General features: G+C 42.7%; 1 protein-coding gene across 1 annotated transcript; it reads right to left on the bottom strand.

The window, feature by feature from the left end:
• Positions 1-263: 263 nt before the first annotated feature.
• Positions 264-19140, bottom strand: cfap54 (cilia and flagella associated protein 54; the record flags this gene model as incomplete). The annotated part of the gene is made up of 40 exons (XM_071515985.1): positions 264-413; positions 728-811; positions 1578-1719; positions 1849-1955; positions 2107-2238; positions 2485-2657; positions 2755-2898; positions 3075-3201; positions 3462-3563; positions 3690-3786; positions 4304-4631; positions 5036-5156; positions 5285-5431; positions 5880-6035; positions 6157-6321; positions 6673-6796; positions 6900-7054; positions 7561-7682; positions 8418-8559; positions 9072-9119; positions 9352-9471; positions 9580-9666; positions 9764-9949; positions 10136-10202; positions 10389-10559; positions 10740-10827; positions 11598-11804; positions 11880-12035; positions 12318-12459; positions 12855-12990; positions 13735-13934; positions 14128-14337; positions 14726-14871; positions 14968-15143; positions 15963-16160; positions 16303-16391; positions 16887-16980; positions 17355-17481; positions 17584-17677; positions 18968-19140. Coding segments are annotated over 40 exons (5633 nt in total), but the record flags the coding sequence as incomplete, so codon positions are not given.
• Positions 19141-19856: the final 716 nt, after the last annotated feature.

Below are 19856 nucleotides of genomic sequence, written 5' to 3' on the forward strand. Positions count from 1 at the left end.
AAAAAACACATGAATAAAATTTGCTAAATTATTTCAGTGAGTTTTCAGGGCAACAACATTGGACATTTTCCCACATTTTTATTTCCACACAAAAATGTTTTTTGGTTTTTTTTGTGGGTGTCTGTTACAAGTGTCATTCACTCTAGCATAAGGTAGCAAAATTTTGAAGCAAATCCAGAGAAGTTTCTGGTTAGTGAATGAAAGGTTAGAATCACACTTTGCAACATAACTACTAACTACTATCTAATTTGCATAATCGGTTGTCAGGTCTTCTGATCAATGTGGGGTGAAAAGTTTGTGAGGATAGAAAGGATCCAGTCTGTCAGAGCTGAGCCGTCCACTATAGCGCCACCAGCTGGGTTGAAACAGCGCTCAAGGTCACAAAGGTTCTCCACAGTGATCTCAAACGGCACCTGACAGAGATTGTAACACACACACACACACACACACACGTAGATATACACAAACACATACAGGACTGTGAGCTACTTAACTTCATTTTCTGTACAGGTATGAACACATAAAGAATATCACAATATATCTCAATATTTTGTGTGACACAATTGTGTCACACAAAAATTTGCAACCGATTGTTTGTGAGAGACCTGAGTGTGACTGAGTGTGATCATGTATATACTATGCACAGTATTATACTATCATGGTATGATAGTTGTAGTGTGTATGTACATGTTTGTCTGCATTAATGGGTTATAAACAAATCAGACACCTTGGTCAGCGGGTCAGACTTTGAGTCTGGCTGCAGAAGATCCTTGATGGACAAACAACAGCTCAGAATCTTCTCCTTCAGCCTCTGGAATCACACACACACACGCACACACACACACACACACACACACACACACACACACACTTGAGAATGGACTTCTTGTTATCACCCAACTATATTGATGAGAGGCTGGTGATAAGAGAATGAAGCTGTTGTGAACTTACTTGTACACCTTCAGAAAAAAGGTACACTGTTGTACCTTTCATTCTGACATTGTAGGCTGCTTTATGTTAGTATGCAGTGGGGCGATGTCAGCCCAATTCAGCCAAAATAGTTTTGTCAGCAAAAGGCTATGACTATATTAAATTAGCATGTGATGACCCTGGGCTTAAGCCTGGGTCTTGCTAAATCACGGTATATCAACCTCCTTGGGCATCACTCCAATACTGGCAATAAACCACATTAAGCTTACAACCATATCAACATAGTAATCCCACAATGTACGATAATTTCACCTCTACCAGTTAATCTCTATGCATATGTCTATACTGTATATTCCATAATGTTATGTATTATCTGCTGATCAGTAGGCTTTTTGTAGACTGGATTTGAAAATAGTATACTAGGCATATTTCCCCCAACATTACTAGGCTACATTTAAAGGCTCTCCATATACTATAAATGATCCAGTAGCTGGCTTGAACTATGTGTTGCCAAAGACAATGATACTCAAAGCTTTATATTTGAAAATATGTTAAATAACTTCTCATACTTATACTTAACCCCCCCTGCCCAGTGTTAACGTGTGTGTGTGTGTGTGTGTGTGATGTGTATAATAGAGAGCACAAACCGCCATGTGTTGGTTAATGGGCTCTCTCTTGTTGACTTGCTGGGCTTTGGGGCTTGAGGTGCAGCCGAAGTTGGCCGCTACAGACAGCGTCATGTTAGCTGACACACACATCTCACACAGCTCTGCATGGACTGCCTTCGCCCTGAGACACACACACACACACACACACACACAGTGACATAATCAGGCATCTATCTGTATGTGACACAAAAGAGAATGAATTTGCCTGCATGCATGAGTGTGTGTGTGTGTGTGTGTGATTATGTCCTACCTCTCTATTCTAATCATATGTTGTCCACATCGCAGCCCCTTGACAGCAATGGTTGATCCTCTTGTGGCAGACATGGGATGTCTGTTGTGGCCATACAACAGAAACACCTGAACAATACACACACACACACACACACACATACACTGATACACAGATCATATACTGTACATATGCATTGTTGTAAAGTATGTGTGCGTGTGTGTGTGTGTGTGTGTGTGTGTGTGTGTGTGTGTGTGTGCGTGTGTGTGTGAGTATTACTATGTCCTGGTATCCTGGTACGGGGCTCAGCGCAGGCCGGTGCCACTGTAAACAGAGCTGTTGCTTAGTGGAGATGGACCACTGGTAGAGCTCGTCCTCCCGGCCTAAAGAGGCTTGCAATGTGGGGCTCAGCTGGAACACAATGAATTCATGCATCTGAAATCCCAGCTAAAGATCTTTATTGAAATGAAACCCATCATCATTTTCAAGTCAAAGTCAAACAGTCACCTTTAATTCTGGCCTGAATTATGAGAAGTCAAGTCAAATCAAGAGCTGTGAGACCTTTTTTTATATCATTTAAGAAATATCTCTAAGATTAGGTCATGTCTGTCCTTTCTTGACCTCTGTGTGTGTGTGTGTGTATGTGTGTGCCTGTACCTGTACGATTTGCGGCAGCAGTATAATCTCAGCAGGTGCAGGTTCAGGAGCGCAGCAGCTCTCTCTGTAGTCGGTCATGTGTGAGCAGAAGAAGTTGTGCAGCTGAGACAGACGAAGTGCTGCGCTAATGTCTCCTGATAATGATGCCAGGCCTTCCACAGTCTGAGGACACACTGGACAAACACACATACACTCACAAATATACAGTATATGCACGACTACCGACTCAAACTCCCTCTCTCAAGCACACACACACAGCCACACACTCACCTGGGTCGTTGGCTGTCTGCTGCAGGTTCAGCAAGTGTGTGTAGTAGCGAGCCATGTGGACCCAAGTGAGCTGAGAGTGTTTCCTGTCTACGGCCCTGAAGCTCTGCTCTTCCTCTAGTGATGGGTTGGCTGAGTACACACCACCTACACACATACACAATGTTTTAATTCAAAGATGTACAACACATAATGAGATACTCTGATCATTCTTTGTCTGCAATCTTTCTCTGTTTGACCACCGTCTGAATAAAGAGTAAAGTAACCAAGGAGGCTGGACAATAAGCAAATATCAAAAGCAGCTTGGTGTATATTAACTTTACCGCACGGGTTGAGCAGGTCATTGGTGGCAAAGTCAGGCAAAGATTTTAGGGTCTTTTCGGACAGTGCATCTCCTTCACCTCCAATGGAGCCACAGAGCTGGCCACAGCCAGACATGGCTTTCAACACCTGCACATTATTACAATGTATGGATTAGCTTAAGATGAATATTATGCCAAACCTAAGAATGAAGATCCAAGCTGGAAAGCAAAACTCTAGGTGCATGAAACAAACACATCCATTATATGAATTCCATCTATATGTAATTTGGATGATTTTACCCAAAGCACCTTACAGTAGCCCTAGTTCTACCCATTGAGCTACAGAACAATGGCATCTATCTGTCCATCCATTCATCTATGTCCTGAGTGGAAGTGTATTGTACAGACCATGGCAGCTCCTCTAAGGCAGATCCAGAAGAGCAGCAGGTGTCCCTCTGTTGCAGTCAGCCGTCTGTTCAGACTGGCCAGCAAACGCTTCCAGTGGGAGATCTGAATGAGCGAAGGTTGGTGGAGGAAAAGGGAGGAAACGAGAACGTGAGAGGAGGGAGTGAAGAGTAAGAAAGTCACTGGCACTTCTTAATGACCTACAATATATCAATACACGTACACACATACTTTATTTTGAGATAGAGGGGCTGGAGGCTTGTGTGGGGTGTGCTGCCAATCATGGAGGAAAAGAAGCGCAATCTCCAGGTAACAATTACGAAGCATCCTGAGAGAAAAATACACACACAAACACACACATACAGAGGAAATAAGAGCATATAACCAGACATGTTTTATTATTAAAAATAAACAGATAAATAGATAAATGGTTCATTTTACTATTCCCATTGACAAATACACACACACAGGCGCACACAGTGTTTAACACTATATACTGACGGCAGGTTGTGGCAGCGTCTCATTGTAGTTTGGATGCACTCCAGGAAGGTCCCAGCCACCTCCTGTCGCTTGACTTTACTGAGATATCTCAGACTGCGCTCCACAATGCCTGGACACACACACACACACACACACACACACACACACACACACACACAAAACACAAGGTGACCTACAGTAAGTACAACCATTTATAGGTTGCATTTACAGTAATTTCCCCTTTAGAATTTAGCTATCTAAGTTTCATAACTATAACTAATATACTATGGCACTAGATCAGATTGTCCTCAGCATTATTTCTCTCTGATACATACATACACTGACACATGCATGTGTCCATCTACCCACCGCAGCAGTAGAGCAGGTCAACCTCCAGCTGTGTGTCTCTGTAGGCACAGGACTGGGCGAGAGTCAGTGCTGACTGCAGCACCTTGTGAGCGTCATGCCAGGCCTGGACCACATCAGGGCCGGGGGAAACTCCGGGTATCTGGAAGGGGCTGAACATGGAGGGATTGGTAGGACTGGAGGTGTTTAGGTGGCTCAGGGAGGGACTTGGTGCCTGGGCGTCTCTCTCGGTCTGGTTGGAGGACTGGAGGGAACGCCGCCTGGGGGTCGACTCTGTTGATTGGGCAGAGACGGGTCTCTCCATGGCCTTGACAGCCAGGATGTGACCTGGGAAAAACACATGGAAATGATTGGTACATTGAGTTTCCACCAATGCACTGCTAATATATCTTAAAGAGCTTTTCTGACAAAAAGCCAAAATGATCCTGGATGTCCACAATGACCCATGCAGTGTAAGAAAGATGAAATTCTGTATTAAAGATGATAAAGGAACATCAAGTGAAATATAATAATTACACTTTGATTTATCCCTGGTCTGTATTTTAGCTGGGTCAGTTGTGTGAAAAGGGCTTCAGGTAACATTCTGTATTTTAATCATCAGTTAATCATCATGCAGGAAAATTTGATAACATAACTTAAATTTTAGAATGTACTGAATCCAACTTTTCCATCCGTGTTTAGGATCTTTTTTGTCCCCGAAAGTGTCCAAAAGTATCAAATTCTCTATTTACCAATACGCATAGTGGTCTTAGCCAGCAGGGTGAGGTGAGGCAGGTAGATGTTGCTGGGCCCAGGTGGAGGGAAACACACCTTTCCATCCTCCAACACCACTTTTTGACCAAAGACATACAGCTGTAAAAAATCACATGGAGACAGAGGAGAAAAGGTTAATACTGTAACTTTTGCCTTCTTCGGGAATACTAGCTGTGTGTGTGTATGTGTGTGTGTGTGTGTGCGTGTGTGTGCATGTGTGTCCGTACCTGTTGCTGAAGTAGTTTTTGTGTCAGCTCCAGCAGTGTGGTGCTGTGTGTTCCTCTCAGGTCACTGAGCAGCAAGGTGGCCCGAGCCAGAGTCACACTGGACCCTGGAGGCATGCATGTCCGGCCTGACAGCAGGCTCACCGCCTCCTACACACACACACACAGACACAGACACAGACACAGACACAGACACACCACACACACACACACACACACACACACACACACACACACACACACACACAGACACAGACACAGACACACACACACACACACGTAGGGAACTACCTCTCAGCAACAAACGTATGAAACACTTCTTCCAGCTTGTACAGCTAAGTGACAGCTCTTTATGGCCTACATGTATTTGCCATGTTTTTACGCACAACAACATAGCTTCTACTGAACTTCATATTAAAATATAATGGCATTTTTCCACTTGTCCTGAAAGTACACCAAAGCATGTTTGAATCTACCCCCTACAGTATTTTTAACATCCCTCAGATGTAAAGATGCTGTTAGTTTTGAGGACTTAACTCATTGGACTTGTGCGTGTGTGTGTGTATGTGTGTGTGTGTGCGTGTGTGTGTGTGTGTACCTGCAGCAGTGAGATTCTGACATCCTTCGGCTGTCCTCTCTGTGCTTCCAATGTAGCACCTTCTAACAGCAAAAGGGCTCGAGTGTCTGGATCTCCCCACAGTGCACATTCCTCAAGACCCTCCTTTAACACGCGCGCTGCTTCCTCATTACTGTCCTTACCTGAACACACACACACACACACAGATTCAAAGAGAGAGCATGACAGAGAAAGAAAGGGTCAGTTGCAGAAGTGAAAAATTAAGACACACTAGGACACACACAGACACACACACAACCAGACCTGGGAAAATGGCAGTGCCAGGGATGTGTGCAGCCAGGCTGCGGACCAGAGTCAGTCGGCAGCGCAGCCACAGAGCAGCTCCGGTTCTCTCACTAGCCTCAACTGCTCTGGGACAGTCTCCAGGCAGGGGGCCGGACACACCGTGTGGATCTCCACTACCCTGTAGACAGGACACATGCACACACACATACACACACAGTGACCAATGCCCTCTCTCTAATACATGATTTTAAGCCTGCATCCCATTTACGCTTTGGGTTATGCCTCTCTCGCACCTTTTCAATCTGCACCTTGTGCCACACACCCAGATAAGGATATATCAACTCAACCAAATAGGGTATAGTATTTCACAACACAATGACATTCCAACTCTGTCATACATACAAAAAATGTATTATATGTTCTAATATGTATTGCACAATGCACACACAGGGCTCTAGATAACCTCTGATTCGCTTTTTCGAAAATAGATGTGTATGTGTATGTATATGTATACAATACGGTATGTTACCTGTTCACTAGCAGCCCTGGCATGTGGGAGCAGAGACGCAGGTTTCTGAGAGGAGGAGGGCGATCCTCCCATGATGACAGCAGTCGTCTGCAGCAGCAGCAAGGATGACACTGCCATATCAGAACTGAAGGAGCATGTTAAAATGGTTAGGATAGTTAGGGTATACAAACATGTGGGCATGTGTGCACACATACAAACTCACAGGCACATGCGTAAGGGAATCATACCTGCGTGCAGCACGTCCTTGCTGCAGGTAGAGGTTGGCCATTAGCAGGTTGGCCTCTATGGTCAGTTCCAGGTCCTCAATTTTGCTGTGGGATCGAGGCAGGAGCTGCTGCGAACTGGACATCAGCAGGTGGAACGCCCCTTCCAGCAAAAGGAACTACAACGGAGGAGATTAGAGGTTCACTTAAACTGAAACTTTTTTCACACACAATGTGACAAGTACTTGGCAAAGAAAAATCAGCTAAAATAAAAATAATTCTAAAATTCAACACATCAAGGTTCATACATACTGAAGGAAGGCAGGAGACAAGCAGTTACAGTAACTCGTGTTTGTCACTCTTAAATGGAAAATACTGCGCAAGAATGTCATTCTTAGCGTTGGTCATTACAATCAGTATCTGTGAACATGAGCAACTTCATCCCTCTTCATGTTTTCTATTTCACATTCTATGGAGCTGCACATAATTGAGATATCACAGATTAGAGGTCAGGACAAAGCCTCTCTCTTTACTGGCTATAGAAGACGGCAGTGAATGTTCACTCATGCAGACCAAATTGTGGCAAGTGCCAAGAATAAAATATTTCCAAGCATAAATTCAGTAGTACTCTCTTTAAAGAAAAGATCCATTTAAAAAAGTTAGCACTATCCCCCAGCAGTCCTACCTTGATCTTCCCTGGAGTGAGCTTCTCCTTCTGGGAGTCAAGAGCCAACACTTTAGACTCTTTTCTCTTCAGGTAGGTACCCTCAGTGTCCGGCCTGTCCTGTTCATGGTGCACTGAGTTCACTGAATGACCACCAGGAGACTCTGAAAGATAATTACAGACCCCCATACATTCATGGGCGCACACACAAACACAAACACACACACACACTTGCCTCTGAGAACATTGTTCCCACTTTACACATGAATACCTGTGTGATCTTCAACTACTCTTTTGGAATGAAATCAAATTGAATGCGTTTAATGTGAATGTGCATGAATGAGTACACAAATACAGGGCAGTGTAGTTGGAAGTGGGTACTCCTCATACCCAAAAATATAAAATGCACATTAAAAGTTTAACCTACTAAAATAACTCCATAATGGCCCTCTTAAAGATAACTTATTTATTTAAGTAGCGGGCATGTCCATCTCAAGGACTGTGCATATGAGGCTGGGGCTCTAGTTAAAAAAAGGGCACTCCGGCAAATTATGTGCATGTCAGTTACCTTGTTATTCATGGATACCCTGCCCTTGAGTGAAGTTGATGGTTACCAAAACTTTAGAACATGAATGAAAACATTGCAAGGGCACTTTGTGTGTAGCAGGAAAAAAGGACAGAGGCTCAACTGTACTTCTGACCCTATCTTTGCACGTCCCCCCCTAACATCTTATACCCTTGCAAACAATAAATTTAACCTATTTGGTTCTATACCCACTATAGAGATGTCACATGTTCCTAATAAATGGCAGTGCAATAATCAACCTCCAGCACCTTCAATAAATAACAGAGAAGAGGGAGTGCTCTAGCTGACAAACCTTTCAGAGGAAGGCTCTGTACGGTGCTACTGAGTGCGAGGACCAGCTGGACCCGGGCCAGGCTGCATCGGTGGCACAGTGTGGATCCATACAGCATGCGAACCTCTGGAGCCAGGTCACAGTTCACAAGGTCCTCCAAAGCCTAACCACAAACACCAACACCACATACACATACATTCAGTGTGTGTGAGTGTGTGTGTATTGGGGTGGTGGATGTATGTGGACACTGGTGTCAGTGCGTGCATGTAAGTGTGTTTGGGAATGACGGAGAAGGGCATCCTCTTTTTTTAATCCTCCCTGAAGAGAATTAAGAAAAAGGCCAGTAGCAAATGAGGACCACACCAACAATATCAATTTTTTTTTCCAGGGATCACCTTACATCTACTCCTGACAACTCATTTTCCATCCAGAAACTCAAAACAAGAAAAACAAATTGAAACTACCTTACCTCATCTAAAACACTTTGAATTGAATTTTTCATCTAAGTTATCTATTGTTGTGACAATTATGTTTTTGCATGTGTAACTATGTTTTTGCACTAGTACTGGATTTTTCTATTCTAATCCTAGCCTGCCATTCAAAAAAACATCTCCACTTCCCTGATGTCTTCTTTAGAGATCTAAAGTAGTCTGAGAAAAGCTATATAGGAAGTACCTGAGCATTGTCCAGGAGAGACTTGTGGCTGTGGAACTTCCTCACAGGCTGCAGGGAAACACATTGAGCAGGATGAGTCAGAGCACAAAGAAAGTATTTGTTTTGTTTGCACCAGTGTTTCTGTTAGTGTTTTCCTCCTTCCCCCAATGCTGGTGGTGCAGAGGCAGCAATTAACAAAATACTTTGTGTGATAACACAGTTTTTTAAATAGGGAGAGAGACAGAGAAAGAGCAAAAGAGAGTATATGTGTGTGTGTGTGTGTGTGTGTGTGTGTTCATACCTGGGGATTGTCTATGCTGATGTTGTGTCCATGAGACAGAGGGACCCCCTTTCCTTGTGTGAGCTGAACTGCCTCTTTTATGGCTTGAGCAAACAGACTCAGCTCAGTTAGAGCACGTATCTGCAGATAACACACACACACACACATTAAATACTGCAAAGAAAACCATGAGAGGAAAAACATTTTTATATAGAACACACACACACACACACACACACACACACAGACCTTAAGTATTTTGGCTTCAACGGTCCGCTGAACATCTCGGCACACAGTCCCTGCAAAGTGCAGGTAGAGGGCCAGCATGGGCAGCAGCTGGAATCACAAATTTTACAGTGACTAAACTAATAATTTAACCTCAGCATTGCAGTTCAAAACAAACAATACAAACAATGTGTGTGTGTGTGTGTACCGTGATGTAGTGCCCTGTGGTGTACAGCCAGTAGCACAGGAAGTTGAGGCTGGTTACGGCCGAGCCCAGGTGAACTCTGTGGGCTTCAGAGAAAAGGTTGACTCCAGGCAGCAGTTCATCTCCCAGACTGTGGGAGGCGTACTGGAGGTCGCACTGGGGCTGAGGCAGGGAGCAACACAGCACACACTAGAGAAGTGGGGAGGACACACACACAAGCACACCAGAATGCGCGCGCACACACACACACACACACACACACGAATGCAAAGGCACATGCAGTTGGGGGGAGCAGTTGGGAAATTGTACTAATTGCAAATCAATTTATTATTAGTTGTGAGAAAAGACAGTACAGTCGCTCGCTGGAGGCATTACCTTAAAGAGATGAGCAGACAGGAGACAGCACTTGGTCCGTTGGCCTATGTCGGAGGTTAAGATGTACCTGCAAATCAACACACACGCAAAAAAGGCAAACGGCACTGAGGCCTGAGGTACAGTTACAGTATACAGTATATCATCTGAACTATCATCGGACTAACAACTGCTAAATGCAACATGACCTCAATTTGTCAAACATTTGTCATCCTACAACAAACATACAAGCACACCAAATCTTCCTGAAACCTACTGTGCAATCTTGGTGGTGAGCACAGCAGCCTGCAGACAGCCCCAGATCCCAGCCAGTTTCAGGGTGTGCTGCGGAGAGCCGCCCCCCCAGGACACCCCATCCCACTTCTCTAACACACCTGAGCTCTGCAGGGCACAATCTACTGCTTTACACCAGCATGAGTGAGCTGCCCTGGGAATCAAACATACACAGGAATGGAATTATGACAAAAATTGTAGGAAAACATTTGACTTTTGACCTCACTTCTTTGTTTTCAGCAGTATTATGGAATGTAAATACATACAATATAGTGCTGTAGCCTCACTCTCTCACACACATACACACACTCTAGAGATTAGATAGATTTCCAACCGTGTGTTCCCGTTGTAGAACTGCAGGTTTCCCATGTCATGCAGTGCCTGGACTCTGAGGGAGTCATGACTGTTGGCCTGGAGATACTCTGAAGAAAAGGAAGGAGGTGGAGAGGAAGATAAATATTGCTGAAGTAAGGCCTCTGTGCATCCTGTGCCAACTTGGCAAAGATAATCCATACATTTAGTCTACTGTAACTCTCTGTAAACTATTTAACTCAAAAGTGTCCCACCCATCGACAACTTGTCAAGGTATTGCATCGAGGCTTTCAACCAGATCTAGGAGATGTGATCCCATTGACCTTAATTTGTCCATTTTTAAGTTTTTGGAGTGATTTTACAATTCGACTGATTACTTTTAAGGCTCCTGGCTATGGGAAGGGGCAGGGAAGGGAAAGTTATCATGTCACTCCTTGGTTGTTGTGTTCCAAGCTCAGTGAGAAAAGGCTTGACTTATCCATCGGAAGAACCATATAAATGACACAGTGTACACTGAATGAAATGTGATGGTGATTTAATTTCTATAAAAGACTTCTTATTTAAAAATAAAAATCTTATTTTATTGATTTTGATTAGATGTGGGCCTCTGAAGACAAAATTCATGTTTTGTCTTGGTCAGGTTTAACTGCAATGAAATTTGTGTGTTGATCTAAAAAAAATTATTTCTGTAATGCTTTTATCATGCTTCTGTTTTTCTACTATTTAATTGTGCTTTATAACCCCGTTTTGAAGAGTGCTATATTAATATATAACACAGTTGTTACACAACTACTCACCATTAAGTGACTGGGCTTCAGTTTCTCATGCGTGTGTGTGTGTGTGTTTGTCTGTGTGTGACTGTGTGTGTGTATATTCTTACTAATGGAGGTGGAGTACGCAGTAATGACAGTATTTATGTGGTTAGGGCTGATGGGCAGGCTGTAGAGAGCCTTCAGAGTGCTGTAGTCCTCCTCTGTCAGGTCCTGAGGCTGGAGGTCTGGAATCGACATGATCATGGGACTGAAATCAAGCTGGCCTGAAGAGCGGAAGCGCGCTACAAAGGCTGGAGAGAGACACACACAATACACACAGTGTGTGTGTTAATTTTAAAGTCACACTTGTTGTGTGTGTATGCGTGTGTGTGTGTCAGTGCTAAACTCACAGGGCTGTGTGTGTGCCAGAAGCAGCAGCAGCAGTGAGCGGCTATGCTGAAAGGTCTGCAGACAGTATGTTCTTCTCTCTAGAGCTTGACGGTAACAGCACAGTGTGCCTTCCACATCCAGAGGAACACACACCAGACACATGGAGCGTCGCATTTCTGCACCGTAGACACACAAGTACACATACACATGCAAACATTATGCTAGTGCACACACACCCCACACACATATGCTTGCCTTTATGAATTTTGCAGGTATATTGATATCAAATGCAATATTTTGGTAATTTGTGGCACATCATCCTCCCACCATTCCTATGAAATGTATTAATATTTTGATAATTTCATTTCTACGGCAGTCTTCTCTTCGTGCTACTACTGTCTAGAAAGACCTGTTACTGTATAACGGTGATTGACTGGTTATTGACTGTCTGTTTGAACCTTGGAGCTCCACTGTGTCTGGGTGAGTGGGGTTCGTCAACGGTGGGTTGTTGCGGGTGGGTGTTTGCTGTGCAGGTGAGTCTTTAGGGGGACGGGTCCACCCACTGAACAGCTGACAGCTAGCGTAGCTCCTGCATGTTATCTGACACATATACAAGAAACCATGTGCACACACACACACACACACACACACACACACACACACACACACACATGCAATGCACAGATAAAAGGCAAGGGCCAATACACTTAGAAGTACACTTGTGTCTAAAGATCAGAAAAAGTCTACGGATGATTTTGGTATTTATTTTTCTAAAGCGATGAAATATCCCACAATGTTTCTATAAATCTGATGAATTGTTTTGATTTTCCCTGTTACACTTTTTCACTAGAGTATGTTGTTTTGTTTAACATAAATTTTTTCATGAAAGGTGGGTCTGAGTGGCTCAACATAAACCAGCAGTCCCAGAATGTGATAGTGTGTGTGTGTGTGTGTGTGTGTGTGTGTGTGTGTGTGTGTGTGTGTGTGTATGCTACCTCCTTGCCAGTGGCTTTCTGTGTCTTGACATGGTGTGGTTGTGGGACTGGAGGACCTCCAAGAGAGCTAATCCTGTCGAGGAGCTTCCTCTGAGCATGGACTAGTAGAGGAGTTACTATCAAGGAGTAGCGTTCCCTGGGACAAACAGACACCGACACAGACACAGACAGACGGACGGACGGACAGACAGACAGACAGACAGACAGACAGACACACACACACACACATACACACACACATAAACACTCAACTATGGTCAATTGCCCCAGGATAGTGCTGTAGGTCACTCTGAGATCCAGATTTCCAAATTAGCAAAAATGTGACAAATTATGTATCTTTTATCCAATCAATCCTCATCTTCTCTATAGTGGCCTGTTTGGAAACTTGACCGTGAAAAACAAAAACTGACAAAAATGAAATAAAGACTTTTAAACCTTTTTGTAAGAGAAGAGTGCCTTGGATTTGTTTTTCTTCAGTGTGCTTCATAGACTGAAATTCTCATTTATTCAACATGCAATATAAATGCACACTGTAAAAGATAGACTCTCCACCCCATCCCTTTACTTATTGGTCTTTTTCTACACTTTACATTGTTCACTGGATGTATAATTTCTGTATATTCTACTATTGTGAGTAGGTATTGTGTTTTCATGCCTTACTACACCTATGCTTCCTATTTGGGAGTAATAAAGTATTGAACTTGAACACCCCCACTCAACTTCCCCTAGAGAGATCAGAACCTGCCCACTCATCTTTGTGCGCTCATCTTTCTCTCATCTGTATGCAACTATTCAAACTACACTTGAGAGTCTTTATGATATTGAATATAATATCTGTGCTTTTTGCAGAAGTGAGCAGTGTTAAAGTGCATGTATTCACCGTGTGTATGAGTTGAAAAGTAAGGCAAAGTGGGCCAGGGTTTCCCATTTGGCCCTGTCATGGAGCAACTCTAGAGTGTACAACACCAGGGTCCGGACCCAGCGCAGGTCCACCTGGCTGCTGTCGTCCAGCGGGGGGGAGAAGTGGAGACTGGCCTCTAGCTCCTCATCACTCACATCACTGTCATACACACTCCACAGCTGGAAGGGACAAATAGCAGGCAGATGAATGTCACAAAAAGCACTGTATAAATTTGTATTTGTTCAAATGCCTCCAAAGCACTGGTAACCTGATTCGGTCCTTAATCCTTTTTTAAAAGGTGTGATGCTGTATTTGAGTGTTGAAAATGAGCAGTTGTGTGAGGGTGTGTGTGGAGCTTTCTATGTCACACACCCCTAGTCTGTTCAGCATGTCCATCAGTAGGTCAGTAGCCAGCACCAGGAGTGGAGTGAGGGAGGTGTGCAGCTGGTCCACTGTGAGCGGGGAGGGAGGGTCCAGCTGAGCAGCTCTCTGCACCAGGACAGCGACTCTGCAGCCTTGGTCCCACAGAGTCTGACACACACACTGCAGAGTGGTCCAGTGGCCGCCGCGGTGGGCCAACACCTGGGTATAGATAAAGAAAAAAAACACAATATAGGATACACGGATTAACAAAATAAAATGAACACAACAGCACAGCCCAAGGGAAACAGGCACCAGGAGGACAGATTTTTGTTTTTCAGATTATTGATCTTGGCATTCAGAGCATTAAAACTGTGTGTTACATATTAGAGATCAATAAATTATTTTGTTTAAATTATTAATTATTGAAACAAATATGGATTTTGATCCTTTTTTATGATGTTAAATGAAATTTCTGTTAAATGAAAAGTTAAATGAGCCTGGATTCATACAGTTTGGTCACATATCCTGTGAGGTGTGTGTGTCAGTATCTGTATGTATGTGTGTGTGTGTGTCTGTGTGTGTGTGTGTGTGTGTGTGTGCACAGTACCATGGCCCTGCGAAAATGTAAAGCAGCTTTGCTGAGTGAGTCGAGCAGCAAGGCGGCGGTGAATCTGCTAGGAGAAGACATGCTGGTAGCCTGCTGCGCCGCAGTTTGAGACGAGTCTTCCTCTGTCTTGTCCTCACCACTGACTGCTGGAGGGAAAGGTGGGAGACCAGTAGAGAGGGTTACATTGAACGATTTTTAAACTTTTTTTTTTTTATTTTGGAGTGTGCGTATATTTCCCTCACCCTCCTCTTTCTCCTTGTCTTTGCGTGCAGGCAGCAGGTAGTCCCTCAGATCACACAGAGGGGAGTTTCTGTGTGACCGAGAGGCGACCTCATGTTCAGGAGATGAAGAGTTCTTCCATCGCACCAGGACCCCAGAATGGGCCAGAGAGAAGGACAAGGGGTTGAGCTGGCTGTAGCTGAGACAAAACAGACATATAAAGTATATGCATACACACAGGCTGTGTCAGGATGGGCTAATTTATTTATATGCTAATTTAAGTATTTAATACAAATTATTATATTATTACAAATACTACAGCATGTAACTACAGATTCAAACAAAGTCCCACAAGAATGATGCAGTCCAAGTCTGGGCCAATCAGCAAAAAATCAAGTCACCTTGTTTTGACCTGTAATTGTAGCACTCCCTTGGGCCATTCAGTGTAATTTTGAAAATACCACAACAGAATAGTGAGATGCATCATTTACCCATTTTTGTCAAAATCCAATCAGTGGTGTTTGAGATATCATGCAAAGCACATGGACAAACAAACAATCTAGTGCCCCCTTGGACGAAGCAGTGTAATTGTGAAAATGCCATAACGTGGTGGTGAGGTAGATCATTTTCCCAAGTTTCGTCAACATCTGATCACAGATGACAGACGAATTAATGAATGGATGAACAGGACACTGATACATTGTCCCAAAAAGAGGACAAAAAAGACCTCAATAACAATAATAACAGCAATAATGCTCACCCTCTTAAAACGTGTTTTACAGGATAAGTAAAATTTAAGAAAGAATTTTAAAAAATCAAATGTGAACAAATAAATGCAGGAAAAAAAGAATAAAAACATTTACCAGTGTGGTGAATAATGTGTGGGGCAGGGATACAGACCCTTGTTAGGGTATAAATTACAGAAAGTTACATCAACCTGACAGATAGGTGACATAAACTAGCTGGCATCTTGTGTGTGTGCGTGTGTGTGTGTGTGTGTGTGTGTGTGTGTGTGTACCTGTGCTGCAGGGTTGCTCCATGCAGCTGGTCCAGGCCCTTGTGAAGCAGTGCCATATGTGCCTGAGCCATGCTGTGGTTGAGGTGTGACCTCCACACACTCTCCTCACAGCACATGTGCCTCAGCTGAAGCCGCTGCTGGTGGCAACGCATCAAAGATGACATCAGTGCCAGCAGGTTCTCCACAGCCTGCATCTCCCTACACATACACACACACACACAGGCAGATCCAGTGCACATGTGTTTATGTCCACAAACAAAACAGTAACAAACAGTAATTTTCCTTTTCTGACACACACACACCCACACACACACCCACACACGCACAAACACACACATACCTGTCAGTTTTCTCTCCCTGAAGCATGCTGTGTTGCTTTTTCTGCTGTGCTTTCTTTCTTTTATCTTTAGGAGAGGATGTTTTCTTGTTCTGATACAAGAAAAAGCACAACATATTTGAGAACACTATGCAAAAAAACAACTGAACAAGTTTGTTGCCATAACAATATACAGCAGCTTCTCCATAGCATGCTGGCTCAGCCTAAACAACCCAAACAGCAGAGATGCCCTTTTTTCCCCTTTCCTGTCTATGGTATTCATGGACAGGATGACAAGGCGCAGTGAAAGTCTGGAGAAAGTCCGGTTTGGTGAAAATTTCCTTAGGGTCTTTCCAAACTCATTCTCAAGTGAACCATTCTCAAGTGTATTTGACAATTTCTATATTGAGCCAGGAGTTATCTTTCTAAAATAGGCGTGGAGATGTGTAAACGATCTACTAGGTAAATCATTATCAAAGTGTCAATATCTTCTAATGCTTAAACGCCTGAACCTATGTCAAGTATAGTGCAGATATTACATGACAGAATTTAAGTTTAATATTTACGTGTATGTGCTTGTGTATGTGTATATATGTTTGAGTTTTCACCTTGGGTGTGTCATTTCCTTTTCCATTTCTTCTCCTCTTACTCTGGGCCTTTCCATCCAAATATTTTATAGACTGTCCCAGACCCTCGTCACGCCTGACAAATACACAAGCCATTCACATACATGTCAAGTCCATATTAGACTAGTTAAAACAATATCCATGACAAAGTAAACCCCAAACTGCAGTGGACATTCTATAATTTGGGTATGAGAGGACACCGTGATTATGAAAGTAAAGTACACTGTTACTACAGGGTATTTATTTTATGTAGTGGTGGTTATCATTTTAGGTTGTCAATTTATGAACTGAAAAATTAGAAGCAGGAAAACTGCTTTAGTTGTTCATCTTGAAGTTTGAATAATTTCTCTTGGACCATTTCTTGTCATCTCACCAGAATTTTATCTGATAGTGCAATTTTGGTTGAAACTCTCCCAAATATTAGGAAAGAGGAGTGTAGTAAAAGCATACCTGGAAAGAAATTCAAATATGTTTTCTCCCCACTGTATGACAAGGTCTGGTTGGTTTTCTTCCATGGTTCTCTGGAGCAGCAGCGCAGCAAACTCTATGAAACATGCCTTACGCCTGAACTTCATCACTGTCACACACACATGAACACACAAACACGTGTAAATGAGCAAGCCTCTAAATATTTCTGTGTGTGTTTAAGTCTGTGTGTATATGTGTATGTACCACTTACCATCGCGATAGGCACATTTTAACGTGTTTGTGGTGATGACATTGTAGAGTATGATAGGATCCTCTTGGCCAGTCAGCTCATGTGGTTGTGATGTCTCTATAGAAACAAAGAAGGTTGCATACAATGTGGACCTTAATTAGATTTCTATTCAGTTTAATTCAGTATAGGGAAAAAGACTACTTGCATCAGTGTGTAACTGCAATATCATCTCTTATTGGGTTCTCAGTAGTCTAGTCAGCCAACTAAGACACTCAATCAAAAATCTAATGGAATATCATTCATTTATTTGGAGAGATGTTATGCACCAGTTGTTGTGGCGAGGCCTAAGTAAGCAAGTATTCATCCGTAATCAGTTGACTAAATATAAATAAATTATATAAATATATCCTTGACACTTGAGCAAAAGCTTTATAACAGCTATATGCATTCATGCTACACATTCATGAATATTAACTGAATCCTTATTGTCAACTTTCATAAGGTGGTCAGTTATACTAATGTCATTTATATATTTATAGTGATGGACAGTTTTTAATTTTGTTGCCTGGAGTTCCAAAATAAAAGCATACAAATGTAAATATTGTAAGCTGCTTGTGGAAAACATCACTCATTTTCACCTATCTTCCCATGTTTCTCTGAATTTGATATTATAGTCCAAGCAATTGTATTTTAAAAATCTGTGTGTGTGTGTGTGTGTGTGTGTGTGTATTACCATTGTTCGTGACTGAAGTTGTTTCATTTATGATTCCTTTTTTGTTCTTCCCATGCAGCGCCCTCAGCTGAAGACTTAACTTCATCTCACCCTCTCCTGCAGCAGGGGCCGCTTTCTTAGACTAGACACACACACACACACACACACACACACACACACACACACATTTGAACTGCTGTTGAACACAGTGCTCTTCAATTGGTGTACATTCAATAGCAATATAACCATATAAATATATAGCACTGTCTTTCTTTTTAAGATATGAAGGTATATTAGGTCATGATTATCATACTATCAAGCAAGGAATCTCTATCTGTATGTATGTCCTTCGCATATCTCGAGAACTGTTCGTCCGATCTACTTCACACTTGGCGGGTGTATTGCTGGGGACCCAAGGACGTGCAGTGTTGGATTGGACATGCAACACGTTCAATATTATTAAACTTTGAATAAACAAGCGAACAGTGCTCTGTACAGCAGCGGGGCTCAAAGCAAGCGACTGGAAGCGGAGTGTCGAGTGTGAACTTGTTTGGATGAGCGGTTCTCGAGAAAGCTGCAAGCAGCAATACCGGAGGCCAAGCAATCGGCCCGTTCCGAACAGGCATGTTTTGAATGGGCACTGCACTAGTATTTAGAATAAGGATAAATTATGAACTGTTTCCTGGTCCTTACCCCCTCAGCCTCATTGGCAAGTCTGCTGAGCTGCAGCTGGGCCTCATGGACCTCCTGCAGCAGCCTGTGACCACGGCTCATCACCTCAGAAGCCATTCGATGCTCCCTGAGCACACGTAATGCCTGGAGGACAGGGGATACAGGGGAGATATTATGTGCAGTGCTCCTGGTTTCTTGTAATTTAGATGATTTGGGAATTAAAGCTTATTCTATAGTTACACTCATTATAAATCGCTCTGTTAGTCAGCTAACTCCCTAAAATGTAAAATGCAAACACAAGTATTGGTACATATGTAAGCAGCTTTTCCAAGTTGCAAATTATTTTCTATTGGTTAGAAGCTAGTGTTCAGAGAAATAATTTATTTTCAAGGTTTAGATAAATATGATAAATAATCTAAAAAAAAGATGATGGTAACAAGTATTGAAACAAATTGTTGCAAAGGAAATTAATTTGTTGTGAAATGAGTTTCAGTTAAGATTGTTTCAAATATGACCCACCTTCCAAAGCTACAAAGAACAACATTCATTGTGTATTTTTTTGGAACTCTCTGAGGCTTCGACTGCTTTGCATCTGAATTAATTTCAATTGATTGTTCTGGTACCATCCAACTGAGCCTTTATTCTCTTTGGTATATGGCAAATAATATTAATAAATGAGAAATCAATGTATTGAGATTTGGGAGGCTGTATTTTTGCATGAATGCATAACTGAAACAGGTTAAATGAAACTAAATATGGTACATTTTAGCGTAATATTTTTTCCTGGTTGTTTTTCTTTTGACAACTTGTGCATGAGAATCTCGCAAGGGTAACAGTTAATGGTAAGTCCTTGCATCCAGCTCACACAGATGATATTTTCAAGACAAGTGAGACCTCTAGTGCATATATA

This window comes from Centroberyx affinis, unplaced genomic scaffold, assembly GCF_046629955.1.
Source record: "Centroberyx affinis isolate AG114_WGS23_722 - 3 ecotype Tasmania unplaced genomic scaffold, CSIRO-AGI_Caff_v1 ptg000390l_1, whole genome shotgun sequence".
NCBI lineage: Eukaryota > Metazoa > Chordata > Actinopteri > Beryciformes > Berycidae > Centroberyx > Centroberyx affinis.